At 34.8% G+C, this 14,546-nt stretch overlaps 1 protein-coding gene across 4 annotated transcripts; it reads left to right on the forward strand.

Annotated features, from left to right (window-relative positions):
- The first annotated feature begins 2,447 nt into the window (after window positions 1-2,447).
- On the forward strand, window positions 2,448-13,749 carry LOC127796212 (thylakoid lumenal 15 kDa protein 1, chloroplastic). Of its 4 annotated transcripts, none has more exons than XM_052328237.1 (7): window positions 2,448-2,733; window positions 2,853-2,948; window positions 8,775-8,847; window positions 10,344-10,405; window positions 11,950-12,031; window positions 13,263-13,323; window positions 13,413-13,749. In XM_052328237.1, the coding sequence occupies exons 1-7, from the start codon at window positions 2,518-2,520 to the stop codon at window positions 13,462-13,464; spliced, it is 642 nt and encodes a 213-aa protein (XP_052184197.1). In that variant the 5' UTR covers window positions 2,448-2,517; the 3' UTR covers window positions 13,465-13,749. The 4 variants fall into 4 exon arrangements, with proteins under 4 accessions (XP_052184197.1, XP_052184198.1, XP_052184199.1 ...); XM_052328238.1 differs by having other exon boundaries at window positions 13,272-13,323; XM_052328239.1 differs by lacking the exon at window positions 10,344-10,405 and having other exon boundaries at window positions 8,775-8,861.
- Window positions 13,750-14,546: the final 797 nt, after the last annotated feature.

The raw sequence follows: 14,546 nt of genomic DNA on the forward strand, positions 1-14,546 counted from the left end.
TTTAATTTAAACTACATCAAACAAATCCTTTATATAATTATATAGTAAAGGTATAACTTATGTTATGCGTATACAAGTAAAAATGTGTATTTGATACTTAAAATTTATCTTTTGAGGTTTTTTTTTTTAGGCAAATTTTAAGTCAATATGAGTTTGAGAATTAGTTTCAAATTTATTATTTTGTTAGATGTTAATGTTAGATATAAGCCCTTAAGATCAATTCTAATGACACAATATGGCTTGATTTTGTAATTCTTTAAACACTATTTAATGACAAGTTTCGTGTTTAATTTAAATTGCAATATGGTTTGAATTGAACATACAAATATTCTTTAGTATAATAAGGAGTGGATACCATTCTTAATTGTTAAGAATAATCGAGACGGATAATCCACAATACGTTATACTATAAATATGTTCCTAATCATAGAGTTCCTAATCCGAATAATTAGTAACTCGCAAAGGCCGACACATCGTCTTCCTCTTTGTTCGGTATAAAATACCGAAAAATAAGATTAGTGGGTCTCATACCACTTTGTATGAGATACAGAAAAAAGACGAATGGGTGCTCGTTATAGGAACGAGTTCACTAAATAGGACTGTTAATATTGAATCACATAAGTTTTATCTCACGGGTCAATGATTCAATATTAATTATGGATTTACATTAGTCCTTAGACTGAGATGACATGAATATATGTGTGTCGGTGGATTATGATATCAGCGATATTATATATATATGGTTGTCCTAATTAGGGATAACCGCACGTATCTATATGCCTGGTTCAGTGACACACGAGGTATGTGTGCATCAGATATAAAATCTATCACCTCGAGATATATGAGAAGGATATCCTATGCAATCCAGTGATCACTTGACGATAAATCATTGACCAAGGTAATATGACGACAGAATTTTGATTCCATAGAGGTTGTGTCATATTAGTCAAGCGTGATTATTGGATTTGATCATACAACGAGACCGGGAGATTTGACCTGCTAACCGTAATCTTATATCTTGTCGGAATATAGTATGATAGATGGACTATATTGTAGGGCACCGTAGTATAAGGTTCACATTATCCGCTTCACATTAAATTGGGTAATCATGACATATTGCTAAATATCACTCATGATATACGAGAATTAATAATTGATTAATTTTTGTTACCAATTTAATTGTGAACCCAGAAAGTCTCACCCAAATAGAAATCGTTTTAAAATGAAAATGACAAATTTAGTAATTATTGAATTACTAAATTATAAGTGTAATTATTTATTAGATAAATAAAGATAATTAAATAATTAATATGATTACTTATTTAATTATCAAGTTGGATTGAGTTTTTTTGCTAGTATCTAAAGCTCGATCCAACAACACTTGGATTTTAGGGTTTCTACCTATAAATAGGCCATTAAACCTAGAATCCATAGATCAATCAGTTGAATCAAAAACGAAAATTTTAGAAAAAAATTTCGTATCCCTTTTTCTTCCAAGTCTTTTGAAGTCTTAACAGTTTCGAGTGACCAACTCAGCAACTCACGCGTGAGAGATTTCAGACGAGTTATCGACTACGAAATCAGATTTCGTTTCAAGGTAATTTTCGTTTTGTGTCTTCGATTTAACCGTAAGATTAGAAAAATGTGATATCAATAAAATCAAATTTTATTTTTTCGCTATATATGATCAGATCATAATTTCTAACAGTTAAGAGGTTATGAGTTTAAATTTTGTTTTCACGACAATTTTTTTTGAAAAAACTATATAAATGACATTTTGAAAATTTACTTTATTAATAAGGTTTTATAACATTAAAATGTGACATCTATTTATATAATAGAACAAATGTAAGTATAATTAAAAGATAAATTAATCAAACATCACTTTAACTTTATTTTTTTTTTGGTCCAAATACCTATCAAATTTTAATTCTTTTGATTTAGATACCTCTTTTAACTTTTATTTTTTTTTATCAAATTAATCCATAAACTTTTTCAAAATAATTGTAACACTTATTTGTTATTGATAATGTAAATAAATTAATTATACAAAAATTTAAATCTTTGAATCGAACAGTTCTTGATTTTATTTTTTTATCAAATCGATGTCTGAACTTTTATAAAATGGCTATGCTACACCATCTATAATAAATGATGTTAATTAAACTAAAATTAATTGAATTGTACAATATTATGTTTAATTAATATTGATATCTTGACCATTTTAAAAAAAATTAAAAGATTAATTTAACAACAAAATAAAATTTATTTTAAAATTTAAAAATAAATTTGACTAACACAATTAGTAATGAAAAAGGTGTCGTAATTATTTTAAAAAAATTTAATAACCAACTTGATAAAAATAAAATTTAAAAAATAATTAAACCAAAAACTCAAAATTTAGAATTATGAATATACCTTGTAATTAAATTTGAGAAGGTATCATTTTCGTTATCCAGAAAGGTGCAGTCACAGCAAGAGAGGGAGAGAGAGTGGTGGTTTTGATTCAGGCAGGCAATGGCGCTTCTCAACGTCTCCTTGTGCTTCAAACTCCCTCCAAACCCAAACCCACCGCTTTCTCTCCGCAAGGCCCTCCAGCGTACGATCCCACAACTGCAATTCGTCACTGCTCAAACCCTTTCCTTCTCCTTGCCCGAATCGGCGGGAAAAGCCGCCTTTCTGGCTCTTCTCTCTTCTTCCCTCTTCTTCGTCGATCCTGCGCTCGCATTCAAGGTAACCCATCAATTTCCACTTTTCTTTCTTGAATACCCTGTTTCTTCTTCTTTTGAATTTCCTCTTTGCTGTTCCATTTTGAACTTTGGAGGATTGATGGGCTTTGGTAATGTGGCAAGGGTGGAGGCCCGTACGGGGCCGAAGTCACTAGGGGTCAGGATCTCACCGGGAAAGATTTCAGCGGCAAGAGCTTGATCAAGCAAGACTTCAAAACGGTGCGCCCTTTCTGTGCTTCCAAGAATATGTGTAAAAATGTTCTCTTTGTCTTTGTTGGCACAGTTAGCACATTATAGCTGGATTAGCGTCATTGTTGTAATTCTGGTGGTGTAATTGATACGTAGATGAACTGATGCTAGGATTGTTTGTGTATGTATGCAACTAACCTCTTGTAATCAAAGACAGAATACATTCAAATTATTTCTTTTGAATCCTTGATTCTATCTTGGTATCAGCGCACAAGGTTCTCTGATCTCTCTTCTTTTCAGATTAGTGGGCAGTGGGCTACCACTCAAGGGTTCCTTCATAGCCTCACCACCCCAGAAATTGGTCTCAACGCTGAAGACCATCAAGCCACCACCTCCCTCCCTCCCTCCCTCCTTCCCCATCTGTTCGCTGTCTTCTCGCCACCGGTGCTGGACAGAGGCACAACTAGCCACTATTAAGGACCTCTGTTGCAGCTCTCTGTTTGCTGTGGTTCCACCGACCAGAAATCATGAAAACTGCCAACTTCTCCGGTGTTTTCTGGAGATTTCACCGACTAGGGATTGTGAAATTCAACTGCTGTCCACTTGGTTCGCCGTCATACAACCGCTTGTTCCATCTAAGATCTATATTTTTTTTTCTTTTAGTTGTTTTATCCGGGGCTGGTTGGAGTAGTTCTCAATTTGGTCATTGCCTTTGAAGTACCAGATTTGGTCTTTCTTTAATTATGTTTCCCATGGAACAATTGATGGCATGATGCAAGCAATGATGCTTGTGACAAGATGGCTGACATGGAATATAATATTCCCACATGTCTCGTAAGGCTCTGTTGTTATCAATTACAAAAGGTCCCAATTGGTGTTATTATTAAAAAGACTTCATTTTGAACATTACTGCCAGGAACAGATTTCAATTGCTTCTCAAGGATCATTAATTTTCTCCTTCCCGCGGTACAATCATTATGAACACCCATATTGCAGCCTCTGGTCATTCTTCTGTCCCTACTTCAAGAGTTTGCTCTGCTTCTACACGCAATGTTCAAACTCTTTTATATCAGCTTCTTATTAAATCTGGGATAGCTTCTTCTTCTTTTTCTACCAGACCAAGTAAATCTACTTCTTCGTTTTTTTGACTCTTGTCGCTCAAATCATCTGACTCTGGTATTTTTCTATCTCAGCTCATTCCTTCTTCTAGTCCTGTCATTTATACTGCTGATGGTTCACCATTCCATGTTTCTCACGCTGGCACTATTTCTATTGTCATTTACCATTATCTGACAATTTAAATGTTCCACAATTTACCCTCAATCTTATTTCTGTTGAACAACTGTATGAACTTGGTCTTGATGTTCGTTTTTTTTCCTCTGGTTGTTCTGTACAGGATCCTCAGACTGGATAGGTCATTGGGACAGGTCACAGAATTGGTCGCTTGCTTGAGCTTGTTTCCCTCCAAATTTCTTCCATGTGCTTTCCTCAGTGTGCCCCTGTTGTCTTCTGCTTTATGGCATTTCCGCCTTGGTCATCTCTCTCTCTCTCTCTCCAAATTACGCCCTTTAATCTCTTGAGGTATATTAGATTCTGTCAAAATCGAACATTTTGATTGCACTTCTTGTCAATTTGCGAAGCATCATGCTTTACCCTTCAAACCTGAATGACTATCTCTCTTGCACCTTTTGACTTAGTCCACTCGGGCATTTGGGGGCCTTCACCTGTTCCTTCTATGGGTGGATCACAGTATTCTGTCATTTTTGTTGATGATTATACACGTTACACGTGGTTTTATCTCATGAAATCTTGTTCTGAGTTGTCTCAATTTTTTTCTAACTTTGTTGCCATGGTTTAGACTCAATTCTCTAAAATCAAAGTTTTTTGTGTTGATAATGCCATGGAATATGGTGGTACCACCCTCTTGAACTCTACTACTCAGTAAGGTATCCTTCATCCGGGAATTTATGTTGGGGAAGCTGAAATTTTAAAAAGTTAATGTAGTAAAATCCTTATGTAACCAAAAAGTTGCACAATAGTAATCGGTGTAGATTCACTAGATTGATTTTTCCCATTAGAAATTGAAGTACTTTCACTAGTTTGATGATCTCTCTTTCTAAAAAAGGATAACAATGTTTTTCCTTTTTTTGCATAAAGTTATTTTTCCATTCTAAATTCTAAGATACACAAACAAAAAAATAGCACAATTCAATAATCGAACAATTGAAATATTCAATTCAAGATTAAGATAAGTGCTTTTTAATATAAATTAAGGTTAACTTCTGAAAAACATTCTTACATAATTTTTATTCTTAAAATACATATTGAAATCCTCAAGTAACTAAAAAACGTAATTCATGAACACATTATAATCAAAATAGCAAACAGGCACCTATGTCTAATTGCAATTGACCAAAAAAGAAATCAAAAGAATCTCATAACCTATTAAACACAATTCCCTTAAGATCACCAAAGACTTCATAAATATTGAAATATACACAAAATCAATTGATAATTTAGGGAAACACAAGAAAAATAGAGAGGCTATTTCCAAAATAATAATAATAATAATAATAATAATAGAGGGGATCACAAATATTGAAATATATACCCAAAATCAATTGATAGTTTAGGGGTAAACAAGAAAAATTTAGAGCCACCATTTATCAATCATTCATTCATACAGAAAATTTAAAAAAATATCATATGAAAAAAACATGAAACATACCTCTTAGATCACACAAGGGGAGGATGAGGAGGAAAATGGCACCATTGAAGAGAAGGCAAGTGGAGTAGTTTTCAAGTAGGTTGGACTGAGAAGGAACATATGCAAATAGATGCCAGTGACAACATGTAGCAAATTGAAGAGGAGGAAGATGAGGGAGTCACAGTGAATTGGGTTCAATTTCTATATAATATATTATAATATATTAATCGACAACTTCTCTGTAATATTGATTGAAATTAAAATTGAAATTGAGATGAACTGAAATTGAAAAGTCAAAGTTTGAAAAAGCAAAATTGAATAGACGTGAGGGGATGGGTGCACAGGCACATCTTTGCGCTTGGAAATGGGATTGATAAAGGGAAGGCCAGATTGAGATGAATTGCAATGATGCTCCTTGGCCACCCATCCCCTCATGTTACTTCAATTTTGCTTTTTCAATTTATTTTGACTTTTCAACCAATTCAAACTTCAAATTAGAAGTTATTATTTAAGTTTATTTGAAATTAATGATAAAATTTAAGTGAATTTGATCTTGAACTTACAATTTTTACTTATAAATAAGTTATAGTTAGGAGTGAAGAGTTACACATCATAAACTTTGGGTGAGCTGTAATTTATTTTAGATTTAAGTTAATAAAAAAATTACACTAAAAATTTAAATCTGATAGTGGGCTGCCCCGGGCCAGCTCATGAATGGATCTGCCCCTGCTTCTATGGTGTTCGTGTCCTCACACTTCCCAACAGAATGGTTGAGTTGAACGTAAGCACTGTCACATTCTTGATTCTACTTGTGCTTTACACATATCCAGTTCTTTTCCTGAGAGATTTTGGGGGAAGGCACACTTACTGTTGTCTACAACTATCAATCTTGTCCCTTCATCTGTCCTTGGTAATGTATCCCTTTATGAATGTTTGTATGGCTCAGCACCAAATTATAATCTCCTTCGTGTTTTTTTGGTGTGTGTGCTTTGCCATTCTTCTTCCTCCAGAACACACCAAACTTGAACCCCATGCTCGTTTATGTTGTTTTCTTGGATATGGCATTGAACATAAGGGATACAAATGTTGGGATCCCATAGCCAACCGGCTTCGTGTGTCTTGCCATGTTACTTTTTGGGAACATAAGATGTTCTTTGATCTTTCTCCTTTTTACCATATCCAAGTTCTCTTCCCCTCCATACTTCACAAATCCCGATGTTGATTTATTGATACTCCTTCACCTATCTCTTTGCATGATCCCTCTTCTGATTCTGGTACAAGCTTAGTGGCAATCCTCCCTTGACCTCTCCTACTGCTCCTGCTTCTGCTAGTGCTCCCACGTTACCACCTGAGGTATCTTCTTCTTCTTCCCCTTCTATTCCTATTGCATCTTCGCCTTTATGTCACTCTACCAGAGTTGGTACTAGCCCCACCCATCTTCTTGATTATCACTGTTTTTCTGCATTCTTTCTTTGCATGAGTCTCATCCTTATCGTGAGGCTAGTTCTGACCCTTTTTGGCAGCAAGCTATGCATGAGGAATTACATGCCTTGGAGATAACCCACACTTGGGATTTGGTTGATCTTCCTCTTGGTAAAACTCCTATTGGTTGTAAGTGAGTCTAAAAAATTAAGGCTCGTTTTGATGGGTCTATGGAGCGTTATAAGGCTTGCCTGGTTGCAAATGGCTTCAATCAAGAGTATGGCATCGATTATATGGAGATGTTTGCCCCTTTTGTCTGGCTTACTTCAGTCCGTATCTTGTTAGCTATTGTTGCAGCTCATCAATGGAGCCTTTTTCATATGGATGTTAAAAATGCCTTCTTAAATGGTGATCTATGCACCCTCCTACTGGTTATTCTCATCCACCTGCCAAAGTTTGTCGTCTTTGTCGTGCTCTTTATGGTTTTCCAAATTTAGCTCTATGCTTGGTGCTTTTGAATTCTCTTTGAGTCCTCATGACTTTGTGCTCTTTATTCATAAATCTCCTTATGGTATCATTCTCCTCCTTTTGTATGTTGATGACATGATTATTACTGGTGATGATCTTTTAGGAATTGGTGATCTCAAGCACTTTCTTTACAAACATTTTGAGATGAAAGATCTTGGCCATCTTAGCTACTTCTTGGGGCTAGAGGTTGTTTCTATTTAGATAGTTATTCTCTCTCTCAAGCTGAATATGCCTCTTATCTGATCTCTCTAGCCGGTTTCACTAACAGCAAAGTTGCTTCCACTCCTTTAGACCCTAATGTGTGCCTTATCCTTTGCACGACACTCCCCCTTGTTGATTTCACCCTTTATTGCCAACTTGTTGGGAGTCCAGTTTAGTTGACTGTTACCTGCCTTGACATTGCTTATGCGGTTCACATTTTTAGTCAGTTTATAACTGCCCCTCTCTCTGTTCATTATGTTGCTGCGCTATTATTCTCTGCTATGTCAAAGGCACTTGATTTCATAGGCTTCACTTCTCTACCTCTTCATCTCTTGAGCTGCATGCTTACTCTGATGATGATTGGGTTGGTGACCCTATGGATCATCGTTCTACTACAGGCTATTGTTACTTCCTCGGTGACTCTCTCATTTCTTGGTGCAGTAAGAAACAAATTCTCACTGCTCATTTGAGTATTAAAGTCGAATATCATGTTCTTGCTGACACAACTTTTGAATCTTATGGTTTCGTTGGCTTCTTGAAGACGTGGGTGTTTCTAGTCCTTCTGCCACCTCCTTGTACTGTGACAATCGTAATTCTAGGATTGTTCGTGTGATTATAACTTGATTTTAGGATTGTTTGTGTATTTATGCAACAATGTCTTGTAATTAAAGACAGAATACATTCAAATTATTCTTTTGAATCCTTGATTCTATCAGTCTTTTTTAATTTTTAGCTTTTCGGGTTGAAAGAATGTGAAGAGTGAAGACCCCGATAGATTCTAAATGGTTTGGATAATTGTGAAAAGAATTAAAATGCAAATGTTATATATTTAATTCTACGTTTATCTTGTAGATAATTTGATTTGAAGGGAACAACAGACTATTCTTATGCATTAATATTATAGTAATCATGTTCTATGTCTCATTGAGATATATGTATGTTTTTATTTCCTTTTATTCTTTGCCTTTTTATTTAACTTTTTGTTGAATTTGTTTCAGTCAATACTGAGACAAGCCAATTTCAAAGGTGCAAAGTTACTAGGTGCTAGCTTCTTCGATGCTGATTTAACAGGTTTTTTACTACTTGTAAGAGTTCTTCATCATTGATTCTTGTTGCATGGAGCTGTTTAAATAGAGCTTAAGTTCTATTGAGAATAAATTCTAAAATGCTGGAGATTGTCTATGAATTGATAATTGAGTATTGGATCCCTATTCTCTTGAAAATATACCTCTTTTCAGTCTCATGCCAAACCTCCTCAGGCAGATTCATTATGCCTCAACCTAATGGATATGTACTCTATATAATAATAATGATCATAGTACTCGTTGTTGTTGTTATTGCTCCAATCATTTGTACCTTATTTTTTAATATACTTGTTTGTAGCTTGAACTATCTACCAAATAACATAACAAACCTAAAATAACTCTTAAACAGAAACTGAATTGAATTTTGAACCTACTTAACATTGACGTGAAAGAAAAATTATGTATCTACCTTGGAAGTTTGGAATTGTCTGTGAGCTTTTCCTGAGGGAAGGACTCTTGTATGTTCTTTTACCTAAAATAACTCTAAGCAGAAACTGAACTGAATTTTCAATGAATTTATCATCAACAATGTGGAAAAAGATGGCATTATACCTTTGAATTTGGAATTATCTGAGACTTTCCTGGGTGAAGGACTCTTGTATGCTTCTTTAGAACAAGAGTGGGAGAAAAGAAGAAAGGGAGACCTATTATGACTCTGTTTACTGACATATATGTTATTGATGACACATGTTGTAAGAATATGCCTGTAGCTGATGTAATAGAAGGTGAAAAATTGTTTTGTGCTTCAATATTTAATTCAGTGAATTAGTCAGCATGTCCTCTGGTTTTTTCAACAGAATTACAATTACGAAAATGAAGGATCATATTGCATCTAATTGATAGAGTGACTAGATATGGAGCTTTAGCAATTTTGGTTTGCATCAATTTCAAGCAGTAGTGCACCCCCCCCCCCCCCCCCCTCCCCCCACCACAGGCACCAACACACACGCACACAAAGAATCCGGAAATTCTTTTTCTTGTTTTCCCTTTTTTTTTTTTTTTGGGGGGGGGGGGGGGGTGGTGTTGCTGTCTTTATTTTTTCTTTTGTACAGTTGGTTTATGGGAAAATTTGCTTCTGCTTCATTATGTATGTTAAAGAGAAATGGTGGGTTGGTAGTGGCTATCTATATAGTCATTTCTTCTGATTTGTTCTTGACTGAACTTGATGAAAAGCTCCTAAGGCATTTGTACATAGTTCTCATTCTCTTGTTCTGTGGAAAAATATTAATAAATTGCTTATGACCATGCTATTATCTACCTAATTTATTCTTGGCATGGCTTCTTTAGAATGTGAGAGCCAGTGTATCTAGAAAAAACAAACAAATAAATAAATAAATAATGTGCATATTGTTGAAGAATGCAGTGTGTGTTTGCCTAAACTTAGATTCTTTACATATTCACAATCTATTCTTCTAAAACGGTTCTTATTCATTTTACTAAAAACCTTATTTTTCTTTCTTTATGTTTCTTATGCATGATTAGGAGCTGATCTTTCTGATGCTGATCTTAGAGGTGCAGACTTTTCTTTGGCTAATGTGACAAAGGTGATTTTCAGTCCAGGTTATGAAGATATCATGAAATTCATTTTCTATGGACTTCCTGGAATATCAAGAAAAAGTGATAAGAGTTGGGAAATCAAAATTCTAATTTGGATGAGACTAAGAGATAAGGTTGGTTGGAGATCAGGAAAGATTACAAAAGATTAAATTGATAAGGAGATAAGGTTCCTAAGAAAAAGGTGGTAGTTGATTACAAGTGATAATTCCAGCTTTAGTGATAAAGTTTATCCTTTAAAAATATTCAATTGTTTTTCCTGTTTTTTAGGAGATGTTGCAAAAGAATTCTTGTATATATATGCCATTTGTAAGTTCAATAATGTATTGAAGCAGTTTTTCATTTAATCAAGTAAACCTTTTTTTTCCTCTCTAATTGAGTTTTCATCCTAAGTTGCTTCAATCACCTGTTTTTTCTGTTTTGTTCAGCATTATATACTTGTTTTCTAGACAATATATGAAGATTTGACATATGATGTGTTTCCTGTGAATTTATGGTAGCAACTATATCCGTTATAATATGCCATGCGGTTAAGTATCTGAGCATTGTCCTTAACAGGAATCATCCCTGTTATAACCATGTGAATTAAATGTGGTGGACATTGCAAGCTGGAGGCAGTGGGTTGAGCCCTATTATAATCTAATTTGTTGACAATTACCTCTGTAAATGAATTGCACATAGCCTACATTAACCAGATGTGCAGGAGTCCAACTAATTGGAATTACATAGAATCAGAGATGGACAGGGTTTGACTTGTTGGAATTGCTGACTAGGATCACCATGAGATGCTGTACATTAGCAATAGGCATGTGAGCTGATGCATTGCTCCAGTGTGCAGATCTCAATCTGATACAATAATTAGTTTTGAGAAAAAGAGAATATATGTACAACCCAACAGCATAGCAATTAGGATGTAGTTGTATAGTTCTCTACTTGTAAGCTGCGTTGAACTGATGCCATTGGGTGCCTTACTGCATTATCTTGTCATTAGAAGGGGCTTAGCGAGAGATGAAACTGAACCAATTCCCATATGTAATTGATACAGCTCATGTTAGGCCATCACAGACTTATTCCCTCTCCATCCCCTAAACAAGAAACAAAGAAGATGCACTCTCTCTCTTTCCGCCACAACCATGCTCATAAATTTCCTTTACCGGCCTGCTGAACCCTGATGTTTATTCACTATATTCAGTTACATACTCTATGAAAGACGTGAAGATAACAAAAGAGAGATCTTTCATGGTGCAAAAAAGAAAGAGATAATAAAAAACTACTGTATATTCCCCCATGCAGGGTCGGTAATCATCATAAAAAATCCATGATCCCACTAGATCAGGTCAGCCATAAGAATTCTAGCTTTCCAATTATCGCTATCTATGGACATGTCTTCTGTAAGGTTGTTGCATCCCATTTCATATATAATAGTTTCCTATCTTATTCTATCTAAATTCTGTACAATTAATGCCTCAGCAGATTGGATGCAGAAGTCAGTCTCCTATTTTACTTATAACTACTTGATACCTTTTTCCACCAGGCAAACTTGACCAATGCTAACTTGGAAGGAGCATTAGCTACTGGGAACACATCTTTCAGGGGATCACTTATAACTGGAGCTGGTAAGTAGAAACAACACCTAAATTATGGTTTTTGTCAACTTGGAAGGTTTTTACACTTTTAAGTGGCAGGCTATGTTTTTTACAACTAAATTCAAAGAAAAATCTAGTTAGTATGGATGTCTAATTGAAAGAGAGAACATTTTTGGGATCAGGAAACATGTAAGATTGTTACACAGGTTTTCTAGCTGGTCATTTTTGTGGAATAATTCAAAAAGCTCAGGAGTAGTCTTCTTTTGTTGCCTTTTCTCATCAGCATAACTATTGTTGTTTGGTAGGATGGAGGAAAGTGATGTAGATAACGATCTAGAAAGAAGCTTTTGTTTTTGCCCTAGATGCTGTTTTTTACGGAAATGAAATAATTCCATTATAATTTTTTAAGACATCTGGGAACAATTTGGTCTTAATTTGGAAACATACATCTTCTCAAGACGTTTGGAAAAGTTATTCAAAACATTTCTTCCTATAATTAAGATGCTATTCCTTGCCACTTGTGGGAACTTTCCTAGTGCGGTATCTGATTTGGTATGTGTTGAACAATGCCAATCTAGAGAACAATTTGAGCATGACACCCTATGAAAATCAAATAAAAATATTGGGTAAATTACACTAACTTGGTGTGAGGTTAGGCTAAATTCAAGGGACATCTCCTCTATTTTGAGAAATTACAATTGAGTTTTCCCTATCATTAAGAAAAAAAGAAAGATAAAATGACTATTTTACTCCTTTCTCTCTCCAGTCCTTATTACAAAAATATTAAAAAAAATGGTGGTGGCTGACCACCACCACCAGCTTTTTCTTTTATTTATTTTTAATTTTTTTTTCTAAAGAATGGGGGAGATAGAGGAGGGAGGGAGGGATCGCTAGCCGGGTTCCTTGCCCAGCAATGGCTGGGTTCAAACCAGTCAATGTTGTGGGCTACCCCCCGCGCGCGCAGAGAGAGAGAGAGAGAGCATTTTGGGTATTTTTCAAAAATTAATGGCAGAGACAAGATTGTTTCGATTTTTTAACCTTAGCGGAGGTTATTGTAATTTTTGAAAATAGAGAAGAGATCCCCTGAATTTAGCCTACATGAAGGAAGGTCAGTTTATTTTTACCCAAAAAGAACTTTCATTTGGAGGGTATGCTAATAGGGACCGTGTGCATGCATGCTGTACCTTTTAACAAAGATCTGAAATATCTTACCAAAGTTTATTAGCAGCTAGTCTTTTTGATGCTTGATTTATGTGATCAGACTTTACAGATGTTCCTCTGAGAGAGGATCAGCGGGAGTACCTCTGCAAAGTTGCTGATGGGTAATAAATATGCTTCTGTTCTGTTTGTAAACCTTTGCTCTGTGGGTTTGATCTTTCTGAAGCAGATATTTTGCTGTTTTTGTTTCTAGGGTGAATCCGTCAACCGGCAATGAAACGCGAGAGACATTGCTTTGCAATTGATGTAATTTTGAAGTAGTAGTAGTAGTAGAAGAAGAAGAAGAAGAAGAAGAAGAATGAAGTGGGATGAATGCATCTGCGCGCAACTGACTTAGGTTTGACATTTTGCATTTATCGTGCATCTAAACACTTAAAAAATTCCTGTCTTTCCCTGCTCTAATGATATGCTTAAAATCTTTATTTTCTATCTCTTAAATCCTTTTCCAGCCATTTGCACTGATAGTTCCTGTCTTTTGTCTTTCAATTATCCCATTAAACTTTTTATATAAAGATGGTGCTAAAACTTTATCTCTTCACTCCCTTGCTAGATGGGTTGCTTCGGTGTAAAATTTTAACAAAAAAAAGTTCTTTTGCATGAATTTGTATTAGTCAATGTAACTTTTAGATATTAACTGATATATTGTGATGTTCTATCTTGATTAGGATAGGTGGCACTTACGATAATGATGATGAATATATGTGCAGAAAAGATGATTATAAACATTCCACAATATTAAAAGTAATATATGCAATCATAAAAGGAAAGATTTATTCATTCATTACAATATATGCCGCATTATAAATTATCAACTCATTCATTCGTGCCCGGTTAAATAGCCAGCTATGTTGAATGCGTAATGGGCACATCAAAAGGATCTACAATTTGAGACAATGCATATCACAAAATTCAACTGAATTTTTTTTTTATGTCAAATCATAATTTTTCAATTTATCACTATTTTCTTAATTTTTGTAATTAAAATGCTGTAGTTATACAAATATTTGTGTACGCCTAATTTACTCTATATTTGCATTCTACTGTAAACATTGTTCATATATTTTATAAGGTAAATTTAATACACTATCTCCTGTAATTTCACTTCTTTTCAATGACACTTCATATATTTTAAAATTGGCCCTACAAACCTTTCTGTCAACTTTAAACCTAATGTTGTCTATTTTATGTCAAAACCACATAATTATTGAAAAAAAAAAAAAAAGAGGCAAAAGAACCCCTAACTTGTTCGCCATTGCCGGAAACGATGGTGTGGGAAGCTTCAGTTTCCGACAACTCTCTATCTAGAGAATCAACGGAGAGAGAGAGA

This window comes from Diospyros lotus, chromosome 3 (assembly GCF_014633365.1).
Source record: "Diospyros lotus cultivar Yz01 chromosome 3, ASM1463336v1, whole genome shotgun sequence".
Lineage (NCBI taxonomy): Eukaryota > Viridiplantae > Streptophyta > Magnoliopsida > Ericales > Ebenaceae > Diospyros > Diospyros lotus.